This window comes from Mycteria americana, chromosome 6 (assembly GCF_035582795.1).
Source record: "Mycteria americana isolate JAX WOST 10 ecotype Jacksonville Zoo and Gardens chromosome 6, USCA_MyAme_1.0, whole genome shotgun sequence".
Classification (NCBI taxonomy): Eukaryota; Metazoa; Chordata; class Aves; order Ciconiiformes; family Ciconiidae; genus Mycteria; species Mycteria americana.
The window spans coordinates 53,042,845-53,065,206 of NC_134370.1; the positions used below are offsets into that span (position 1 = coordinate 53,042,845).

A 22,362-nucleotide genomic window follows, 5' to 3' on the forward strand; every position below is an offset into this window, starting at 1 on the left:
AAATTGATGCAACTCCAAGTGTTTGGGTTTCTTTTATTTCCAGTGTTAGCAGTTCTAAAAGAGGAAGTTTAAACTCCTTAGCACTTTGTCTTTCTTACCCAGGGTTTCGTTTTGATTTGATTTTCCTAATGTGGGGAGGACCTAATCTTTGGTCCTCCATTTGAGATTTTATGTCCTGTGCTTCAGAAATGCTCAACACTTTCTTCATGTGCATGCAATTAATGACCTCTGAATTTTCCATAAGAGACAGAGGTCACCACTTGCAGTTCTTAAAACTGCTGGAAGAGAAATGCATACTTAATTGTAGAGCTGAAGACTCGTCTTTGAAAACCTGGAGTGTGAGCTGAACCCTGAATTTGGATTTAAATTCATATTTTGTCAAAAAATAGTGCATTATGCTGAGCTTGCTTGAACAGAAACTAATTTTGTAGAATGGTAATTGCTTTTACTTGCAATCCACTTCTGAGATTGGAATCAAGGTCTGCAATGATGATGAGCTCTGTCTATACCTATATATGCAATGTTCTTCCTACATTATTTAAACCCTAATTTTCCCAATCATGGCTTTTCTCCCTTCAGGATCCTGCTTCATTGTCAGTACTTCCCTTCAGTTACTTCCATGTTGGTTCCTGTAGTAATGGCCTATCCTCCCTATCCCTTTAAGAAATGGGATACTTATACCTTCCGTTTGCACTGCATACATAAGAGGAGATTGCTTATTCAAAGGTGAAGACTCCCTTTAGTACCTTGCTGTTCTTAAGGATGCTATCTGCCTGTCTTTTCCATTTGCATGTTACCACTCTCTCCACCTGCATGCCAGTCTGAAAACTGCTTTGATACCTGTAAGATACACAGCACTGTTCTTCAGGAATAGATGCAGACATATCAAATCAGAAATTATAGTGGAATCTATTCATAGTGAATTCAGGTTTGTTAAAGCTCCATTGACACTGCAGTGGCATTCATTAAATATTAATTCATTGCAGGTCAACTTCTGCAATTACAATGCGGTAGAGATCTACTTACAACGCAGTGTAAAGTGACGCCTTCAGTACAATAGGGTTCTACTGTACTTATCCAAGATGGCTGACTTGTAATTAAGTATACAAGAAACAGTTCTCTGAATAAAATACTAAGCTGTGTGTGCTAGCCCAGTGCATGCTCTGTCACATGTTCTTCATAGTTTTATTGCTATTGGCATTCATTGTAGCAAACAGCAAAAACAAATTAGAACTTTAACTATTAATATGTCCTCTCAATACTTGTTCTGTGCATGGTGCCATTGTCAGGTAAGCTGTTAAAAACTGATGAGAACATTTTTTCTTCTTTTCTTCCCAGGATGATGAGCCTCCCAGCAAAGGGAAGAAGAAGAAGAAGAAGAAAAAGGAGGAAGAGATCGATATTGATGTGGATGACCCAGAAGTCAGCCGCTTTCAGTATCCCTTTCATGAACTGATGGTATGGGCCGTGCTGATGAAACGGCAAAAGATGGCACTCTTCCTTTGGCAGCGAGGGGAGGAAACCATGGCCAAGGCACTTGTGGCCTGTAAACTATACAAGTCTATGGCCCATGAGTCTTCTGAGAGTGAGCTGGTGGACGACATCTCTCAGGATCTGGACAACAACTCAAAGTTAGTAGATGCAGAGCAGACTTTATGTCTACTTCATATAGAAGGTTGTCTGACCTGCTGAGAAACTTTACTTTTAGTCAAGTACAATTGATTTCTAGAATGTAGGTTCACAGAATGCCATTTGGAGCCGATTTATCAACAGTAAACACGTGGTCCAAAATGTGGTCTCAGAGTCTGAAGGCAACACTAGCAAGGACAAGCCTTGCATTTTTTCTGACAGAACACGTTCTTTCTTGAGCTTCTCCCTCTGTAAAACTAGCTAGTTTTATTTCACAAAGTTATTTTCAGGATTTACTCACGTAAATTAAGGGGTATCTGGCTTGTATCAAAAATAGCAGGGCCAGCAGGACTAGGGAAGTGATCGTGCCCCTGTACTTGGCACTGGTGAGGCCGCACCTCGAATACTGTGTTCAGTTTTGGGCCCCCCACTACAAGAGGGACATTGAGGTGCTGGAGCGTGTCCAGAGAAGGGCAACGAAGCTGGTGAAGGGACTGGAGCAGAAGTCTTATGAAGAGCGGCTGAGGGAGCTGGGATTGTTTAGCCTGGAGAAAAGGAGGCTTTTTAGCCTGGAGAAAAGGAGGCTGAGGGGAGACCTTATTGCTCTCTACAACTACCTAAAAGGAGGTTGTAGAGAGGTGGGGGTCGGTCTCTTCTCCCAGGTAACAAGTGATAGGACAAGAGGAAATGGCCTCAAGTTGCGCCAGGGGAGGTTTAGACTGGATATTAGGAAATTTTACTTCCCTGAAAGGGTTATCAAGCATTGGAACAGGCTGCCCAGGGAAGTGGTTGAGTCGCCATCCCTGGAAGTATTTAAAGGACGTTTGGATGAGGTGCTTAGGGACATGGTGTAGTGGTGGTCTTGGTAGTGTTAGGTTTACGGTTGGACTCGATGATCTTAAAGGTCTTTTCCAACCTATACGATTCTGTGATTCTGTGATCTAAACTGGCCTTAAGATGTTATTGGTCTAAGCTAATTCTCTCTGGTCACTAAAAATTTGCTTGGAACTTTTGTAGACTGTCGCAAATCAAGCTTGAGACTCAGTTGTTCTTGTCATGTGTTTCCACAGGTGTGTGGAAAAACATGACCCCCTGTGAACAGAATTAAAACCCCAAATGCAAGCAATCACTGATTTCTAAATCAAACTTCACTGGACTTATCTTGCATTTTCCAGAGATTTTGGCCAGCTGGCTGTTGAACTCTTGGATCAGTCCTATAAACATGATGAGCAGATTGCCATGAAACTACTGACCTATGAACTGAAAAACTGGAGTAATTCTACCTGCCTGAAATTGGCTGTGGCAGCTAAACACAGGGACTTCATTGCTCACACATGCAGCCAGATGCTCTTAACAGATATGTGGATGGGGCGACTACGCATGCGGAAAAACCCAGGCCTTAAGGTATTTCTGTTCTGCAGTTGTTTTCAAATATGTAGTTTGTTGCATGTAACACTACATTATACATAGTGTGTGCATAGAACAAATTGGCTTAGTAATTATAGATGTTTTAAGAATATACCTGTTTTAAAGCTAATTTTTGTGGTTTCCAAATTCAGGATATCTAAGGAACATTACCGCATGACAAAGGAAAATATAAATCCATAAAAGGCTTAGCATGATTGGAATCTGAGAGTGAAGTGTGGCTTTCAATTAATGATGAGATCTGTTCATTGAAAACATACACCTTTGATTAAAAATTAGTTGGATACAACCAAGAAGATCTCCATTAGGGGTCCATGCAATGGGAATAGAGAGAAAATGAACCAGACATGGACACATGCTTCCTTACATTGCTTAATATTGTACTGGAAGACACAGAGTCGAGACTTAGTGTTGAAAAGAGTGAAATCTGTGCAATTGCATTGTGTGAAACTGTGTGATTTTTATTTCTCTCTTCTGCGATTTGATGATATGGTCTCTCTGACTGATTTTTATATTTCCCAATTGTTGGATTTAGAAAAAAACGAGTAATGTGAGGAGGCTGGCATAAAAGAGAAACATGAGTGACCCAATGTTAAGGAAGTAGAGCAGTGCTTGCTTGTGTGTGTTTTCATGTGAATACAATCCTTTCTTTGTTATATTATGCAGTTGCTGTCACGTGTATGGAGGCCCATTGTGATGGTGCCACCTTCAGTCTCACCTCCTTGTTTCCTTAAATCCCCCATTACTGACAAAGTGCAATGTCTGTCTTCCCAGGTCATACTCCCAAGCTTGCTGACATACACATTGCACTCTCTCTCTCATTCTCAATTTATTTCCACTTTCCCATGTCTCCCTCTTATACCTGTTTAAAATCTTCAGGCAAGTGTCCTGCCTTTCAGATTGCATTATGGTGCTTTCTAAATCTGTTTATTGATTTCCTTTCTTCTCTCCAAAGGATTAATCAACCTGCTGATGATCTGTTTTCATTACCTGCATTCTTTTCTTTGCTCCTTTTCTGTACTTTGGTAACTCGTGCTTGTGTCTGTATCTCAGCAATCTCATGTAGTAAAAGAAGTCTCCCAGTGCTATCTGCAAAGCTTCTTTTACCTTTCACAAGTTTTTTAACTATTAAAACTAATTACAGTAGGTGACTAAAGTAACTATAAACTCCAGTAACAAACCTGAAGCCCTCTTCCAACCACCACTGTGTCCATTCCATGGAATTTCTCTGCACAACTCTAATTCTGGAGCTCAATTTCTTAATTGCAGTGTATCCGTGGAGATGGGAAGCCTTCCAGAGTGCCATCTTTCCATACAAGACCTTATTGCCAATGCTTCACAAGTACTACTTACTCATTTTTGTAGGTTTGAGGATAGCAGACTATCTTGAATACTATACAAAAGAATATACTATTTATGGTGTTTGCCTTGTTATTAAATCTATTAATGTAAACAAATATTGGCATCTGAGTTGAATTCTTTCTTGTTGTACAGGTTATAATGGGGATTCTTTTCCCTCCCACCATCCTTTTCCTAGAGTTTCGGAGTTACGATGATTATTCTTACCAGACATCAAGAGAAAATGAGGAGGGCAGAGAAAAGGAGGAGGAAAATGTGGTCAGTAATGGAGATTATTAGGAACTTTTAATATCTCAAGACTGCTTAGTTTTCTAACCTCTCTGATTATGCCATAGGTCACTCAGGTTAAAATCTCAGTTGAGATTTATCTGTGGGATAAAAAAATCAGTGAAGAGTTTTGGGAGTGTATACGCTGGATTCTCAGGGTGTGTAAATTATCTGTATAGTTGCACAAATTTACAGAATTTGTATTTTTGTACTTTTAAAAAGAGATCTGTTGCTCAGAGGAAGCGTTGTGTAGTTAACAGTTGGCTGGGGCTGTAGTTGAGGAAAAGCTACTATTTTTACTATTGTATATTGATGAAAACTGACAACTTTGGTCTTCCAGGATGCAAATGTGGATACAGGCTCCCGAAGAGGAGATGAAGAGAATGGAAATAAAAAACAAAAGAGCCTTCCAATTGGAACAAAGATCTATGAATTCTATAATGCACCTATTGTTAAATTTTGGTTCTACACAGTAAGTCATGATGATTAAATTGATAGCGATCATTTTTCTCACAGTTGTGAAACTGAAAGGATTCCAGTGCAAAAATAATAACCAAGTAATAAATAAATAAATAGTACTGACTTTTGTGGGATCTGATGAGTAAAGCACTCCCTTTATTCAGAGAAAAATGCATAGACAGTGAAACAGAATGAATAACTGAAGCTTATGCTGTCAGCCTCTAAAGCTCCTACACACTTTGAAGGAGGCCCTGTCTGGCTAATCATATGCCAAACTCAGTGCAAGTTCCACAATCCAGTCACTCAATCCAAACTAGGCTGGATTCTCTTGCTTTCTAAAGGCTCTGGCTGCTGTTCTGCATTGAAACATATTTTAGGACCCAAGAAGTAATGCTGTAGTATCAGTGCTTGCTGTTTGCTCTGTTGACAGTTAGGCTCAGATGAGTGCAACCTAGATGGAAACACAGATCCCAGTCTGCTAAGACTTAATAGGTACTTTTCTCTTATTTACATAATTAAAACCAATCTAAACTAAAAGATTTATTTTTATCTGATTTTCTCTTTAGTGCATCAAGAATTATCTGGTGCTAAACTCTGTTTTAATAAAGCAGAAAAAGAATTCATGCTACTGCTCATAAATTTTGTGTGTGCCCTGTAAAAAGGATACTGGTTTCTTTTTTATTCAAAGTTAGGACTTCCGATACCTAGTATGTCACAATATTATGTAGGTTTTTAGTTTTAGCACATTGTAATCACAAAACACTATACTGATCCCTTTCTGCTGCCTGTATTAATAATTTAAAAGCAAAATTCCTATTTAATGTCAAAGAAAAGTATTCAACGTGGTTTCACAGTGTAAAGAAATTATATTTTAATAGACTAAAAAAGCCCCAGGCACAAAGGGCCTGATTTAGAATGCTTTGGAATTGTTGTTTTGCTTCTTTCAATAAATAAGATAATTCAGCTGCCTGGATCATATGTTCCACAGCATCTATCATTCCTTCAGCTGCTGGAGGCCTGTGGCCTCTGCCAGTGCACAGGGCAGCTATAGGAAGGGCATTGCAGCAGGCCCACTTCCTTCAGAGAAGAGAATCTTTTTTCTTGTGCAAGTAAGGGTCTTCAACACCTGGATCTTTCACGCATAGCCTCAGTGTATGTGTTCATCCATGTTCGTATGAATGTCACATTTAGGGCAGGCTTCGCTTTCATGTATTATGCAGGCCCCTCAGCTAAGAGGGTTTTACTGCCTTCTGTTTGGTGTTTCTTCTCTGACATGGTGATGCAGCCTTCTGTGCTCTTACTGAATTAGCCTTCAGCAAGAAACTCGCTTCTGAGACTAGGGGCTACTTAAAGTAACCAAAATATCTGCAAACCTACTGTTCATGCAGATGGGTTTAAGTAACAAGTATAGGAAGCGGTGTTGTAGGGACTGATATATGAAGTCTGGCTTCACATAAAGAGTATATTCTGCCTAGATGGTCTCAACCACATTATTACAGGGTGGAGAAAACCAAGTGGCCTGTGTGACTCTTTATTTCCCCTACCCCTCTAGGCAGGTGCTGCTCACAGCCCTGCCTCCCCGTTCTGCTTTAGATCTGTTTTGAGATGGTGGGTAAACATTTCACATTGAATATCTCATTCTTCAGAAAACTCCATTTTCTCCCTGGAAAATCTTTTGGTTTATTACTGCTTCATTTCCCTTTTTTTTTTCTTCTGTAAAGCTCTGGAATTCCCAGATCTCCAAAGTTTTTAGTTTGGCCAATCACCAAAGACTGCTGTAAGGCATGGAGACACCAGCATCACCAGTTTCACATTTATACCAGTAGTTACAGAAAACTGAATGATAGCTCTATTGACTTAACACTAATAGTCCAGAACTTCCTAATGGAAATTAGTGGAGACTGGGGTTTTTTTGTGTGTGGAAGTAATCTCAAGTAATTGAATACTGCCTAACTGTGGAAGGATCCTGGGATCCATCACCTAAAGTCCATAATGGATTTTTTTTTTTTTTAGATATCATACCTTGGTTACTTGATGCTATTTAATTATATCATCTTGGTGCGGATGGAACGGTGGCCATCAGTCCAGGAATGGATTGTCATCTCCTACATTGTGACGTTGGCTTTAGAGAAAGTAAGAGAGGTAAAGTCTGATCATACCAACTTCTCATAATCCTTAAAATGAAGCTCGCTCTTAGAGGTAATAATGGCATGGACTTGTGCAGAGGATTGAGAAGCCATACATGAAAGAGAAGATTCTCATATCCAGAGAGTCCCAAAATGCCCATCACTGGAGACAGTTTCATTTATAACCCATTCCCATACATTAAAACCTTCTCTTATTGGGCAAAAGGGTCAGGCAAAAATGCCCTGAGTTCAGTAGTCAAAATGAATGCTGTCATTCTCTTACATGTATTTCCAAGGAAGGGCAGGGCCATAACCCATGAAGGAAATCTCAGCAGGTACTGTCTTTTTATTACTGATGCAGTCCTTGATGAGAACTGCAGGCAGAGAGGTGTTTCGGGGAATTAGCCAGCGGTACTATCTGACTGATCTCGTTACTTTTGTGTGAGGAAGATAGCATAAAAACTTCTACTGTATTCATATGCTGTAGTGTGGTTTGCACTCAGCCTATCCTTCTCTGATTCATAATTCCCATGTCTCATACTAACTGTATTTGGGGATAAATATGGATGCCGAGTCAGTAAGCCAGATCTCCTGGTTTAAATGTTATTGATTAAAACCTACAACAAAAAAAGGCTTAATAAAGCCAAAATGGAAACAAAGATGAAAAGGGGGTCCAGAGGAGGGCCACGAAAATAAATTATCAGAGGGCTGGAACAGATCTGCTGTGAAGAAAGCCTGAGAGAATTGAGGTTGTTCAGCCTGGAGAAGAGAAGGCTCTGGGGAGACCTTACTGCAACCTTTCAATATGTATATAGTGCTGATATATTGCTTATATGGCTTATTAAGAAAGACAGTGAGAGACCTTTTACCAAGGCCTGTAGTGACAGGACAAGGGGCAGTCATCTTAAACTGAAAGAAGGTAGGCTTCGATTGGACATAAGGAAGAAATTTTTTCTGGTAAGGGTGGTGAGACACGGGAAGAGGTTGCCCAGAGAAGTTGTGGATGCCCCATCCCTGGAAGTATTCAAGGGCAGGTTCGACAGGACTGTGAGCAACCTGATCTAGTGAAAGATGTCTCTGCCCGTGGCAGGCTCATTGGACTAGGTGATCTTTATAGGTCCTTGCCAACGCAAACCATTCTGTTTCTATGAAAAGGAAATTTTGCCTGCTACTAACTACAGATATTGCTGCTTGAGACAAATTTTGCTGGCAGTAGAGGGGGGTCTCAGACACCTATTGAATGTGACAAGATTGGTCTTTTTTCATGACCATTACTTCAAAAATGTAACTTGGAGTTTTTCCTAATGATTTCTTTGTTGGTGGTGGTGGTTTTTATTTGTTTTTTTTTAATTTCAGATTCTGATGTCAGAGCCTGGCAAGCTGAGCCAAAAAGTGAAAGTTTGGCTCCAGGAATACTGGAATATTACTGACCTGGTGGCTATTTCAGTATTTATGATAGGAGCAATTCTTCGCCTACAGAACCAGCCTTACATGGGTTATGGAAGAGTGATTTACTGCGTAGATATAATTTTCTGGTACATTAGAGTACTAGATATCTTTGGTGTGAACAAATATCTGGGACCTTACGTCATGATGATTGGAAAGATGGTGAGTGCCTAAATTGCTGTAAATTATGTATTTCAGGGAAACTAAATTCAGTTCTGATTTTAAAAAGAGGTTGTCCATCTGAGTAAGACTCTGAATAAAGGCTGTGAAAAAGTTGCCATGTGAATTTCACACACACACAAGATGCAATACTTTTGCTAAGAATTGCTTGATTTGAGAGGGAATCTTTTTGTTTGTTTGTTTGTTTCGTTTCGTTTCATTTTTTTTAACCAGCCTGTGGAAACTTGTTCACTTTGCCTGCCTTCTGATTCCCAAAGCCATAGCAATAACAGATTGCCAATACACTGGGATCATCCACAAAACCACCAGTTGTGGAGAGGAGATGATACAGCAGTAATTATCATCTCTTTGCAACCACAGAAGAGGTCTGTGCTGGAAGCACAGCATAGTGCACTTGATGCAAAAGAGAATAGGGATAGCAAAGATTTTAGCATTTCAAGTCTTTTTAAATATAAATCTAGTGTTCCTTTAAATGACTGTTTTTACTGCCTTATTATGTATGCTTAGTTCATGAGCAGTAGTTAAAGTCAAAGACTAATATCAAGAAAATTATCAGGGGTAATGTGTTTGTTCTCTTGATACTTTCTTGTTTACTTTAATGCATGCTAGCAAACAGACATGCTGGTGCTACTGTACTACCCAGTGATGATAAGAGCCTCTGTATGGTCTCTCCATGCAGATGATTGACATGCTCTACTTTGTGGTCATCATGCTTGTGGTTCTGATGAGTTTTGGAGTAGCCCGCCAAGCTATCCTGCACCCAGATGAGGAGCCTTCTTGGAGACTAGCTCGCAACATCTTCTATATGCCCTACTGGATGATCTATGGAGAGGTGTTCGCAGACCAGATAGACCGTAAGAGTAGAATTCATAGTAAGAGTCTGTTTCCTGTTTCTGAGGCAGATGATCAGATCCAAATTAATGATTGTTTTTAATTTGGAAGTAGTGTTTTGTCTTTACGATTATATTGTTGTTGTTTTCTTGTGACAGACTGCAGAGACTGAACAGTTTTCCCCACCTGCATGTCCTGTCTCTCAGTTTATATTCAAATTCAGTTAACACTGAGAGTGACATAGTATGGAATACTCTCCCGTCCAAGAGTATAACAGTATTAAGTGTTATGTTTACTTGCAGGGATCAAGAGAGATCATTCTGAAACATTCTTTTGACCCAGTGTTTTACTAATAGTCAGTTCCAACAGAAGAAGAAAAAAATTAATACCTTGCACAGGAGATGAAAATACACATACACTTTCCTCTCCAACTCACAGCACAGGCAATGAGCTAATACATTTTTACTCCCATTGATACGTCTGTCTGCTTTCCAGAAATGTTTCTATTTCATGAATCACTCATGTTCTTCTTTCCTACACCAACACGTGGAAAAACAAAACAAAAAGGGTAACTCTGCTTTGTCAGCTTTGGGTGTGGAAATAGCCTTTCTTATGTAACAGCTGCACAGTTTAAAAATATAACTGTCAGTATTTTAGAGGAGATGTCAACTGTCCTGTTACTGCTAGTTTTGTGTTAATATTTGAAATTTGTAAAGACAATCAAACATGCAGCAGGCCTCCTCTAGTGTGTATCACATAGTTTGCACTTTATCTGAAATAATATAAGCTGCTATTTCAGCATTTTGTATGTGTTATTTCAACCATCTGCATATATTGACAAGTAGTAAAGTGGAAGGCTGAAGAAACTGTGAGGTCTAAGTTCAAAAACCATAAAGATCCATCATCATGAGAAACCTTTATACCAAATGTCATTAAAGTGTACTTTAATTGCTTAGAAAGGAATAAAATGTCATTAGTCTGTTTCTGAACAGTGTATACTGTTGCAAAGATAATATAATCTTCATTTTCCTTACGAATGCTTGTCTCATTAACGTAACTTATGATAAACTAAATTACTCTTGACAAATAAAAGGTCAAGCCGGTCATTTATTGCCTGATAATTGCAGTTTCAGTGCACATGTGAGCCAGGATAAGCTCAGGACCTCTCAAGTGGGTTAATTCTTCCATGGGGAGGAATAGGCTGTAACAGTGTATCCCTTACCTTTGTGGCTCATAATGTGCATTCAAATCCTACTTCACTTTGAACAAAGAATGTTGCTAATGTAGACAGTTTGATTTCTTTATAAATCAAAACTCAGACCTTACCAGTGATACTGATGTCTTTAGTGTAAGTGGTGTCCCAGACTTCTCTTATGCTTCCAGTCATTTCTCAGTTATATACTCAGCATCGTTGAATTAGAAATCTTTCTTCAGCAGTGCAAAAGATTTTGGGGAAAAAAGTTCGGGCTTTCCAGTTACACAAGTTCAGTCCAGCTACTTGCTCCACTAACCTTCCCTGGTCAGAAGTTTTGCTGTGTCAGTAGCTTAAACATAAGCTAACTTGGAAATATGTGGTTTTGTTGGTTTAATACTGAAATAAAAGCGGCTACACAAGGAGTTCTACTGGTATAACTAGACTGCATTACAATTATTCTGTAAATTTCTTATGTCTAGAAGTCTATGGACTGACTTCTGAAGATCTTTTTGCTTTCAATAAGAAATTTTCACTCTGATCTTTCCGAGGTTCTCTGTAAACACACCACAAAAGCAACCTCAGAAGTCATTGGGGAGTGATTGCTTCAGGCAATCTAATCTGAGTCTATGTCAAGTGCTTATGGGTAGTTTTTCAAGGCCCATGAGTAAACAATTTATGGAAAAAGTAGTACATCAGTTTTTCCATCTGAAAGAAGGTAGTTGGACTTTTGTCAATAGCTTTACTGAGGATAGGATGTCGCCTAAAGATGAAGATCACAAATCACAGAATTGTTGAGGTTGGAAGGCACCTTTGGAGATCATCTAGTTGAACTTCCCTGCTCAAAGCAGGGTAAATTAGAGCAGGTTGCTCAGGGACTGTCCAGTCAGGTTTTTAATATCTTGAAGGATGAAGATGTGCAACCTCTCTGGACAACCTGGTTTAAATGGAATTTCCCATATTTCTATCTTTGCCTACTGCCTCTTCTCCTTTCACTGGATACCACTGAGAAGAGTCTGGCTCTGTCTTCTTTACTCCCACCCACCATCAGGTATTTATAACATTGGTAAGATCTCCCTTGACCCTTCTTTTCTCCAGGCTAAATTATCCCAGCTCTCTCAGCCTTGCCTCATTTGTCAGGTGCTCCAAACATCTTAATAATCTTTGGGGCCCTTTAGTGGGGTCTTTCCAGTATGTCCATGTCTGATTTCTATGGGGAGCCCAGAACTAGACACACAAGTCCAAATGTGGTTTCGCCAGAGCTGAGTAGAGGTGAATAATTACCTCCCTTAACTTGCTGGTAACACTTTTTCCTAACTCAACCCAGGATGCTCTTGTCTGGTTCACTCCGTTTAGAAGATGTCTATGAGCAAGAAGTTAGTGGCATCTAGTACTCAACAGCAACATATTCTTAAAAAATAGAGAAGCCTGGCTGAGTTTCTTTCAATAGTGTGATTTTTCTTATAATCACCATTTAGGGGTTGGCAAGCAAGTATCCATACTGGTAGTCAGAATGGGCTTTAATGATATTGTACGCTGTACTAACATCAGTATCATGACTATTAATGGAAACATAGCTATTCAATAGAAACAGCTGGCAGACTCAAAGCCAGGGTGGTTCTTAAAAAAAAAAAAAAAGAAAAAAAAGGAGGAAATGTTTCCATAATAGCTGAAAGAATGATTTTGTGTGATATGTGATAATTTTGAGTTGTTTTGCGTTCGTGGTGACCGCCAGCTTTGTTTGCTTGACTGAAATATCATGTATATTTAAATGATCATCTGCCAGAAGCATTTTGTGATTTATTATTAATATCATGAATTCACTGCCATATGTAACATTTGGGGAAAGCAACATGAAAAGGAAATTGCAGAATGCAATGCATTTTTAACAAAGACATTGTTTCTAAGCATATGTCTACTGTTCTGACATTCGAGTTGCTTATCTTTTCTTGGCGGCAAAACTGTATTTTCAATCATCTTTTTTTGTTTGTTGGGGTTTTTTCTCTATATTATTCTATTCTTTTCTTTCTTTCTCTCCCTGCCTCCTTTTCTATTTCGTTCCTTTGGAATGCTGTTCAGTCTATGCCATGGAAATTAATCGTAAGTCTCTCTGGAGAGCTGATTATCTCATTTAGCTGAATATGTTCATTAACCTTTTTCTTCGCCAGATACTGACATTTTAATTGTAGGGCTCATCCAATATTCAGGTGTGAATCTTGTTTTTCTACTGTAATAGTTTCATTTGAAAAGAAGCAGAGGAAAGATACTTTATTATCATACAGATTGCAGATCAGAAGTTTTAATTGAGCTTATGTGGTTGCTATGACTCGTTTCTAGTACAGTGACAGTAAAATAATCCTTTTTTTAAATTATGATGTATTAGTGTCACAGTATAACTAATTCCCTCTGATTACCTAGATACAACGTTAGTGTTTCTTTGGCAGTACTTTCGTTGGTCCATATGAATAATACTATGATTCACTTGACCTTCCTGTTACATTTTTCTTACGATAAACAGGAAAAATGTAGGTCTGATGTTTGAAAAGCAAGTAAAATGTATTTTATTAATCATAGTCTAAATATCTCTTTCAGTCCACAGTAAATAAGATTAGTGTGTTTTCACATAATTTGAAGTATTTTTCAGGTGAGGTTGATGCATTGAGTTTTTTGCAAAATGCTAAAAAAAACGGGTTGTCTATTCACATAAACTAAATCTGTAACGAACTCATTGTCAGACTTAGTATTTACTAAGATTTCAGCTAAAGAACCTGTGGTAGATAAACACTTCACCTGCTACTAAATGGTTCCAAAAGTTACCCTTGTATTTGAAATCAGATACACTGGCACTGCACCTTAAAGCCAGAACAAATGTGCTGCATTTACCCAACTCCAAGACAGCTCTTAACCCAAGACAGCCTATGTATCCTTAGGATTTCTTCAGGCAATTATTTTATATCAGTTTGATCAATATTCTCAAATTTTGTCTCATTCTCACCAGTCTATTTTGCTGTTACTATATCATTTTCATTTTATAATTTTATCTCTTTGGTATAAAATTCTATCTAAAATTTAGAATTATTGTGACAAATAAGGGAAACAGAAATTGGCCCGAAAGTGGCAGCAGGGCCACCTGCTGGTAACATTAACAGCTGCAGACACAAGAAGTAATAATCTAGGGTCCATCTAGGGAGTCCAGTTAGGGGCAAAAGGAGACAAGGCCAGAGGCAGAAGAAGGGTCCATCCATGGGACAAACACAGGTCCAAGGTCCATCCAGGAGGCAGGGCTGAGACCTGCACACCTGACGTAGCTCAGGTGGAGACACGTATGCATGGGAGGTGTACGTGTAAACCCCACGTGAAGCTGGTCAGGATCATTAAGGCCTCTTTAGTACACTCAGGGCCCTGATAAAGGTTTAATTTATGCTCAGCAATCTGGGACCACTAAGTAAATCCTTTTGTATCTTTGGCAAGGTATGCACACAACTTTGGTTGGAGAATTTTTTTTAATTCCACTATTAATATGTACGTATGCACATTAAGATCTTGTCCTAGACTATTACTATGAGAAAAAGAAAATCCATATGAATTTGAAGAGAAAGCCACGCTGTACAGTAAACTTGGAGCTGCCTCTCTGTTCACTATTATGGGAAATTATTTTTGTATGCTGTAGTTAGAAGCAGAATTTGAAGTACTTGCTACTGGAAATAAACTGACAAAACTTGTTTAGCTTGGCAAATTTTATGCATATGTCATCATTAAATAAATGTGAATAGTGTTTTTACGTATCAGGCAATTTGTGAAAAATACCTTTCCTGTTTTTTCTTCAGCTCCTTGTGGGGACAATCTTTATGATGATGATGGTAAACGCCTCCCTCCATGTATACCAGGGGCCTGGCTCACTCCTGCTATTATGGCCTGTTACCTCTTGGTAGCAAATATCCTGTTGGTAAACCTGCTGATTGCTGTCTTCAAGTACGTAAATGATCATGCACTATCTTTACTTTCTTATGGCCAAGATAAAGTTTCTGTGGGAGCCCATCAACTGATTTTGCAAGGGTTTGCATTCACACTCAGAATCTAATTACTCTATAAACATGACTGACAAATACTTGGAATAGTGTATACGCTGGGGAAGGGTGGAGGACAGGTTGCTTTGAATTTGCCAGCAATTGCAGTAATGCATATGAGAGAATCTGGCTAACTTCCAGTTACCATTTAGCGGATAGTGATAGGCCTCAAGATTGCTCTGGGAAGGTGAAAAACAGAATCCATGAAACCTGCTACATAAATGATGGAAGCCCAAGTAACCACTAGCAAACATGATTCTACGATAGAACTGCAGAATGAGTATCTGACCATCAAAAGCAGGAGGCATTTCCACTATCACTACATCATCGGGCTTCTTTTTCTTTTTTCTTGTTTTGCTTTTCATTTAGAAAAAGAAATTAGGGTCTTGCACAGTTTTTATATGACCCAGAAAAGGAGTCTATATATTGCCTTGAACCAAGAGAAGGGATGGCTACATGTTGCCAAGATCTGCGGCCAGTCCAAGCAACATGCACTATGCACATTCTTAATGTTATTCCACAAATCTATATTTAGACTTCTCTGGAGCAAAACTAAATAAATTTCTGCTGCTTGTTCTTTCTACCCACAGTTATGTTGCATGCTTTTCCTGTCATGACCTAGGGATGAAAAAAAAAAAAAAAGAAATATCTACTTCCTAGTAAGACTTTCCGAACACACCACCTGAGAAAAGCAGGTGATCCATTTTTGATGCCCATAAACATGTAGTGTTGGAGGGCTTGTTGGCATAGGTAGCTGGTGTCACAACCCCAAAAACAGTTCATCATATGCCCAGAAATCTACAGCTCACAAAGACTGTCTTTCATTTGATGTATGCAGCTTAAAAGGTCATGAATTTTAAAGTGCTCAAATGCCAGTCACATCGCTAGGGGGAAGGGGAAGAATCTTACAATGGTAGCTATTATTGGCTGAAGGACCAAGGAATCAGCAGTTTGGGAAGTAGGTCATGCTGTTAACTCCTGCCATCCCAGCATGGTTGCAAGGGGGTGAGATCTATCTGGGGAATTCCTGCTATGCAGGAGACACAGAATGAAGGCAGATTGTCATTTATCATTGGTAAATAATCTCATGTATACTTAGCCAAAAGAAACCAAAAGCTATGTGTACTCAAGAATTCTCTGGTTTCAAAGAGGTGTTTTAACTGATTTTGTGAATGTAGATATTCTAAAGCACAGAAAGTTAGAAAAGAAGTGGACAGAAAATACAAAAAAGGAAGTGCCAATATCATCATCGTCATAGAAGTGGAGTGAGCTGTCTAAGCATACTTTAAAATAGCTTGAAAAGCTTTATCTAAGACAGAACATGAGGTCTGCTTTTTCTTAGTTAGTATTTCATAACCTTGACTATTGTTATCTCTGGATTGAATACTATCACTTATACTCCTTCATATTCACTGAATTACAAAATAAAACATCTTTATAACACACCTTATTTTGGTGTAGAAATGATGAGGCCATGCCTTCCAAGAACAAATTCCTTTACAAGAGCATGCACCATGTTTTCAAATCAGAAGTTTGAGTGAATAAGGTTTGAATTCGGGACATTTTGTGAAAACTTCAAAAGTCTTCTATGTAGGTCAAGCTGATTAGCATATTAAAGGCAAACCATGTGAAGCTTCTGGGTTTAGCATACAAAATACCTTTCATGGATTTAATACTTTGTGTAATATTAAATACTGGCATGTGTTAAAAGAAATACTTTATAACTAAGCCCCAGAATACCAATTATGTGATTCATAAATTGTGCAAGTTTCTTTTCACTAACACCTAAAGGACTTTATACAGTAGGAGCAGTCTAAGAGGAGGACTGTTCTGGGTGGTGCATAAGGGATGAAGAGCACCTTCTGCTTTGCTACCCTCAAAAGGAGTAGTGAAATCATGAGTTCAAATTAATCATCAGTTCAGCAGCATCAACAAAGAGCTGAACCAAGCAAGTCATGTGGCCTCATGTTGTTATTTAGCTGCTACTTTTTTCAATGTAGTACTTGCTCAGTAAGTAAACTTAGGGGCCTAATAGAAACTGTATCTTTGTTCCCTTTCAGCAATACCTTCTTTGAGGTAAAATCAATATCCAACCAAGTCTGGAAGTTCCAGCGGTACCAACTGATCATGACATTCCATGACAGACCTGTCCTCCCACCACCAATGATTATCTTCAGCCACATCTACATAATCATCAAGCGAATCTGCTGTCGCTGCAAGAAGGGTGAAGGAGACCAGGATGAGCGTGACAGGGGACTGAGTATGGAAGAAATCTTCTCTAAATTGAGCTCTTTGCACCATATTAGCAGAAAGCAGCAGCTTTTCCAATGCCGAACAATTTTGTTCACATTGATGGTCAAGTGTATTCGCAGAAGACAGTATGGGACAAAATTTATATCAAGCTAACAGGCCTTGAGCTCTGTGGGCTCCTGAGAATATACAATGCTGTGCTGCTAATGAAGACTTTCTTTAACATGCTTTCTTAAAACAGTGAGATGGCATCTACTTAATCCAATTTTACCAAGTTCTAGTGAAGTCCATATGTTGGGAAGGGCAAATAGGAAATTGAAAGGAAGGGATCACAGTTTCAAATGTCATCTGTAGTGTCAACTCTATGATTGTGAGCAATCTGTGTCTAAGAGTATCCCCACTTTCATTTCTCTGTGTTAGAGATTTATCTGTTATTTCACAGGGGAACTATGTTAGGATTCTTCTCCTAACATACTCTGTAATTCTTGATTATTATTTTCATTATATGCCTCATTGAAATAATCAGATGCTCACAGTTATCCCTGTATTTCTACATTTCACAGGAAACATATTTTGTAAGTAAATCTATTTCTGCACAATATACTTGTGAGTTAAAAAAGGAAAAAAAGGGAAATAAGTAAATGTAACACTCCCTTCAAATACAAAGAGACAAATTCAAATGAAAGATGAAATTATCCCAAGACCTTATATTTGCCTTGGACTTTCCTTACATGATTGTAAATTTCTGAAGCTCATATACAAAGAATGTCTGGGAAACAATCTGTTATATTAGATTATGTGTTGCCTGTAACTGGCATCCTTTTAAGAACAATATTTGAATGAAGGAACAGTCAAACTGGCAGAGATTGCCCTAGTCTTTATCCTGTAAAATCTAGTCAGTTTGTTCAATGCGTAGCAGTGCTGTTAAAAAGTGCAAAGGTCATTGAGAAAATGTAGCCCCCAGTGGATGGTCGTAAAAGCAGATGATGGTCATAATGCATTACATTGCCTTCAGGGCTATGGCCATCTTTGGCTAAGAACTTATTTCCTATTTACAAAATCATCTGTTCATTTAGTGCAGGAGTAGAATCTGCAGTATCCATATGTCAAAAATAATCTACTAAATTGGATTTAAATTGACCACCAGAAGTTCAGAAAAAGGAAACATATTTTGTTCTTCTGTTTTGCACAGAGCTATTTCTGAATGATGAAGAGCTTAAAAACCTATATGAGTTTGAAGAGCAGTGTGTAGAAGAATACTTCCAGGAAAAAGAGGATGAGCAGCAATCATCTAATGATGAACGCATCAGAGTTACCTCTGAAAGGTACCTATTACAAGAAAAAAACCACACCACTTACCTGGAACAATATTTGCTTTTTTGTGTCTTCATTATAACCAAAGTTGAGTTAAAGTACAAAAGATTTAGATCTTGAAGAAAACCACCACCAGTTCAGAAGCTGATCTCAATCCTGAGTAAATATCTGTGCAGTTGCACCTCTCACAAGAGCAGGCTTTTTGTTGTTCCTACTGGTATGTCACTAAGGCTGCTGGTTTGGGTAGCTTTGGTATAAGAACATTTTTGTTCATGGTGAATTTTTTCCCTCTCACCCATCTGAAGATCACAGTTATGCTTTTTATCTATTTGAGCAAATTACTACTTGGTGAGCTTCCAACAGCTCATCCAACCATGAGAAACGTGTTGGAACTTAATGACCAAAGCACTGAGGATTCTTCCTTTGGGCCTATAGTTTACACTAGGATCCAGCACTCACAACTGCTGAATTTTAATCTCTGCCACAGATTCTCCTGGAACCTTTTAACAAAGCATTTAGCTTTTCAGTATGAACTTCCCCATTTAAAAGACGGGGAATATTCACATGTAAATCATTAAGCTATTCTGAGGACTAGGTAATGTTTGCATATTGCTGTGTAAGCACACAGTGATAATGGCAGCAGCACTTTTTTACCAGGTCACTTGGCAGGACTGTTCTCAAAGGCTCTGCCTGTTCTGTTAGTTGTTCTAAGTAAGTCAAAGGATGGGGTCTTTTGTCACTTCCTTGAAATGATGAAAAATTCTCCCTGTAATGAAAATGATACACAGTTTAAACACTCTTTCACCTTAATCTACCTCACAGTATTTTGATGTTGAACTGCTCCATATCTATCTATCTATCTATATATCTTTCTTTCTTTCTTTCTTCCTTTTAACACTTTTTATGAAGTAGCTCTGTGAGCCATATAATTCTTTAACGGATAAACATCTTTCTCCTGAAGGAAGGCCCTGAACATCTTACATTATTATATGTGAAGTTTGAGAATAGAGAAGTAAATGAAATTGCTATGTGTATTCAAGTAGTTTCTATCACACTATTTATCCATGGCAATTTGTCAAAACCCTAGGTATTGTGGCAGAGAATAAAGCAGGACTGGTAAGCCTCACTGATTCACTATTGTCTATGGCCACAAAGCAGATTTGCTTATTTCTCATGGCTTCTTGCTCCAGATGCTTCGTCATCTTTTGTGTGTGAGAGCAAAAGAATGTTAATTTAATTTCCATAGTTGATTTACTGGTGTGTGATCTCTAAGTCACCTTCTAATGCATTACCTTTATATGCATTCTTCTGGTACCATCACTTCCATTATGGTATAAATGATAAAAGAAAATGGGAAAAAGTATTACTTTAATTGAACTAGACAATCATTCCACTCCCTTCAGCTGATCTATAATTGAAAGGTATTTCAAGAGCTAAAGTAATCCCATACACACCAGCATATGTTCTCTCTCATACAGCTACAAAACCTGTTTTACAACATGCCTTGATGCTATTTTAAGTCACCTTGTGAGCATGTCATTAGAAAGTATTTTTCCTATAATTAAGTGGGTGAAAGAGGACAACTGAACGTGAAGTGGGTGGCACACTCAGAAATGTTAATAGTAGGCTGTCCCTAAGGGCTGCAACTCTTGTAGTCTCCTGGCATGTAAATAAGGGCAAAGTTCAAATAGCCCTCTAATATGGTGTATGGAAAGCATAGATAACAAGAAAATGCACATGCTTTTGATGCTACACATAGGAAAAAAGAATGATGCATGACACATAGCACAAAATTCTGCCTTACAAAGAAATCGGTAGCTTGGTGCCTATAACGGGTTACTGCGCCATTCCACAGCTTCTGTTCTATGCTTCCTCTTTTATACCCAACAGAGTTGAAAATATGTCTATGAGGCTAGAAGAAGTGAATGAAAGAGAACATTTTATGAAAGCTTCTCTTCAAACAGTCGACCTTCGACTCTCTCAATTGGAGGAACTATCTGGTCGGATGGTGAATGCTCTTGAGAAGCTGGCAGGTGTTGACAAATCTGAGCTGACATATACACGTTCACGGGCTTCGTCTGAGTGTGATGCTGCATATCTCCTAAGGCAAAGCAGTGTTAACAGCTCTGATGGATACAGCATGTACAGATACCATGTTGGTGGCGATGAGTTAACATATGATGACAGTACCACTCCTATGTCACCAGCCATGGGATTGCGTAAAAAAGCCCATTCTATTGGTACCAAAGAAGATGGAGCAGATCCAAGGATGCTGGTTCCAGAGCACCACACCAGTCTCCATTATACCTCTAGTGCTAATGCAGTCACCACAGCAGATTACAGTAAATCTACATTAGAAATTGCACAGAATGTTTCCAGACCCCATTCTGGTTCAGGTGGTTTTGGGGATGAAAAGCAGGGGATTCTCAAGAGTGATGGAATGGTTCCTCAAAGTATAAACCAGATGGATGCTGTTACGAACAGACAGTCAGTACCAAGATCAGATTTTCAGAACACTCAGTTAAAAGTAGAACGTACCAAGTTAGAAGCAACCATCTCTTATCCCTTGGACAAATCTAAAGCAATGCGCTATTTTCCTCCTGAAACATTCAGTGCTTGTCAAACCACTATGATGAAGTCAAGGAGCTTTATATTTGCACAGGGTGGGAAGGTGGTTGGAGGAGTTAACAACTGGACCACAGAGTATAGTACCATCATGGATCAAGTGTGCCCTTCTACAATTGAACAATGGGCCACAGAGTGGAAATATGAAGTTGAGCAGCAACTTTCTCAAGAACGTCCTCCAGAATACCCTGGTTTTATCTCTGAAGCAGAAGGGCAAGCAGAGCAGAAACATTTGCAGATGGACACAGATGATGACAGTGATGTTGGTGAAGCAGGTATGAGTGCCTCTTACACCTCTATGCCTGCCACTGTCAAGGCTGAGAAAGAGAATTTACTATCAGTAAAGCCAGAAAGAACTTATGGGTTCCCATCAGTACGGTCAAAGAGTTTGCACAGCCATTCTCGGAAAGCCAAGTCTGTAAAGGACAAATTAAATAGACCAGGACATGCCACCAGCGTAACTAATTTGGTGGTAGCATTCGGCAGTGCAACAGAAGAACAGAAAGCTAGGCAAGAAAATGCATCCACAGAAACTGAATGTTAAAGTGGCTTATGGCCTCTGTTTTATTGACAGTCTAATGGACTGACTGACATGTCTAATTGGCAGTTCAATTGACATGAGTAATTGAACAAATTATGGATTTTTAAATTAATTTCTGAAGAAGAATTTTGCATATATTTGTTTCTTTTCATTTTAAGCTTAATAGATATATGTTCTGTTCTTAAATAAATGCTTGCTGGGTCAGGTGAAAGGGAGTTGTTCTCTCAGGGGCAGATAAAAAGTAGGCACAGTCCACAGATGCCAACAGCATAGATCTTTCTTTGTTCTATTTTGACCTCCCTCATAAGCTCATTTACTGACAAGCTCTTTCTAAAAGCTCTTGAAAGAAGGACAATATTATCATGTAATAATTTAGAAAATGTTTTTTCTTCTTTTTTATCAGAAGACTTCTTTGAACAAATTTTTAACCAGCCTTACTTTTTATGCTTACTTATGCAGCTGGTTTCTTTGTGGCTATTGTGTTTTTCAGATCAAAACAAAATTGTTGGAGGCAAGGAAAAATTATGCAGTCCCCTCTCTCACTTCTGATTTCATGCATGCTTCTTAGCTCCTCTTTTAGAAAGGCACAACAAAGCAGTTTTCATCCACTAAAATAGGTCTGAGTGGCAAAATACAGTTGTGTTTGGAGAA

General features: G+C 38.7%; 1 protein-coding gene across 1 annotated transcript in view; it reads left to right on the top strand.

Annotated features, from left to right (window-relative positions):
- The window catches only part of TRPM1 (transient receptor potential cation channel subfamily M member 1), a 185,699-nt gene extending 163,977 nt beyond the window's left edge, over window positions 1-21,722 (top strand). The window contains exons 20-30 of the mRNA XM_075505828.1: window positions 1,339-1,631; window positions 2,805-3,033; window positions 4,549-4,671; window positions 5,021-5,152; window positions 7,153-7,281; window positions 8,622-8,873; window positions 9,571-9,763; window positions 14,742-14,886; window positions 17,042-17,241; window positions 18,424-18,556; window positions 20,436-21,722. Coding sequence (XP_075361943.1) covers window positions 1,339-1,631; window positions 2,805-3,033; window positions 4,549-4,671; window positions 5,021-5,152; window positions 7,153-7,281; window positions 8,622-8,873; window positions 9,571-9,763; window positions 14,742-14,886; window positions 17,042-17,241; window positions 18,424-18,556; window positions 20,436-21,714 — 3,108 coding nt within the window. The 3' untranslated portion in view covers window positions 21,715-21,722. The remainder of the gene's footprint in view (window positions 1-1,338; window positions 1,632-2,804; window positions 3,034-4,548; window positions 4,672-5,020; window positions 5,153-7,152; window positions 7,282-8,621; window positions 8,874-9,570; window positions 9,764-14,741; window positions 14,887-17,041; window positions 17,242-18,423; window positions 18,557-20,435) is intronic.
- The last annotated feature ends 640 nt before the right edge of the window (window positions 21,723-22,362 follow it).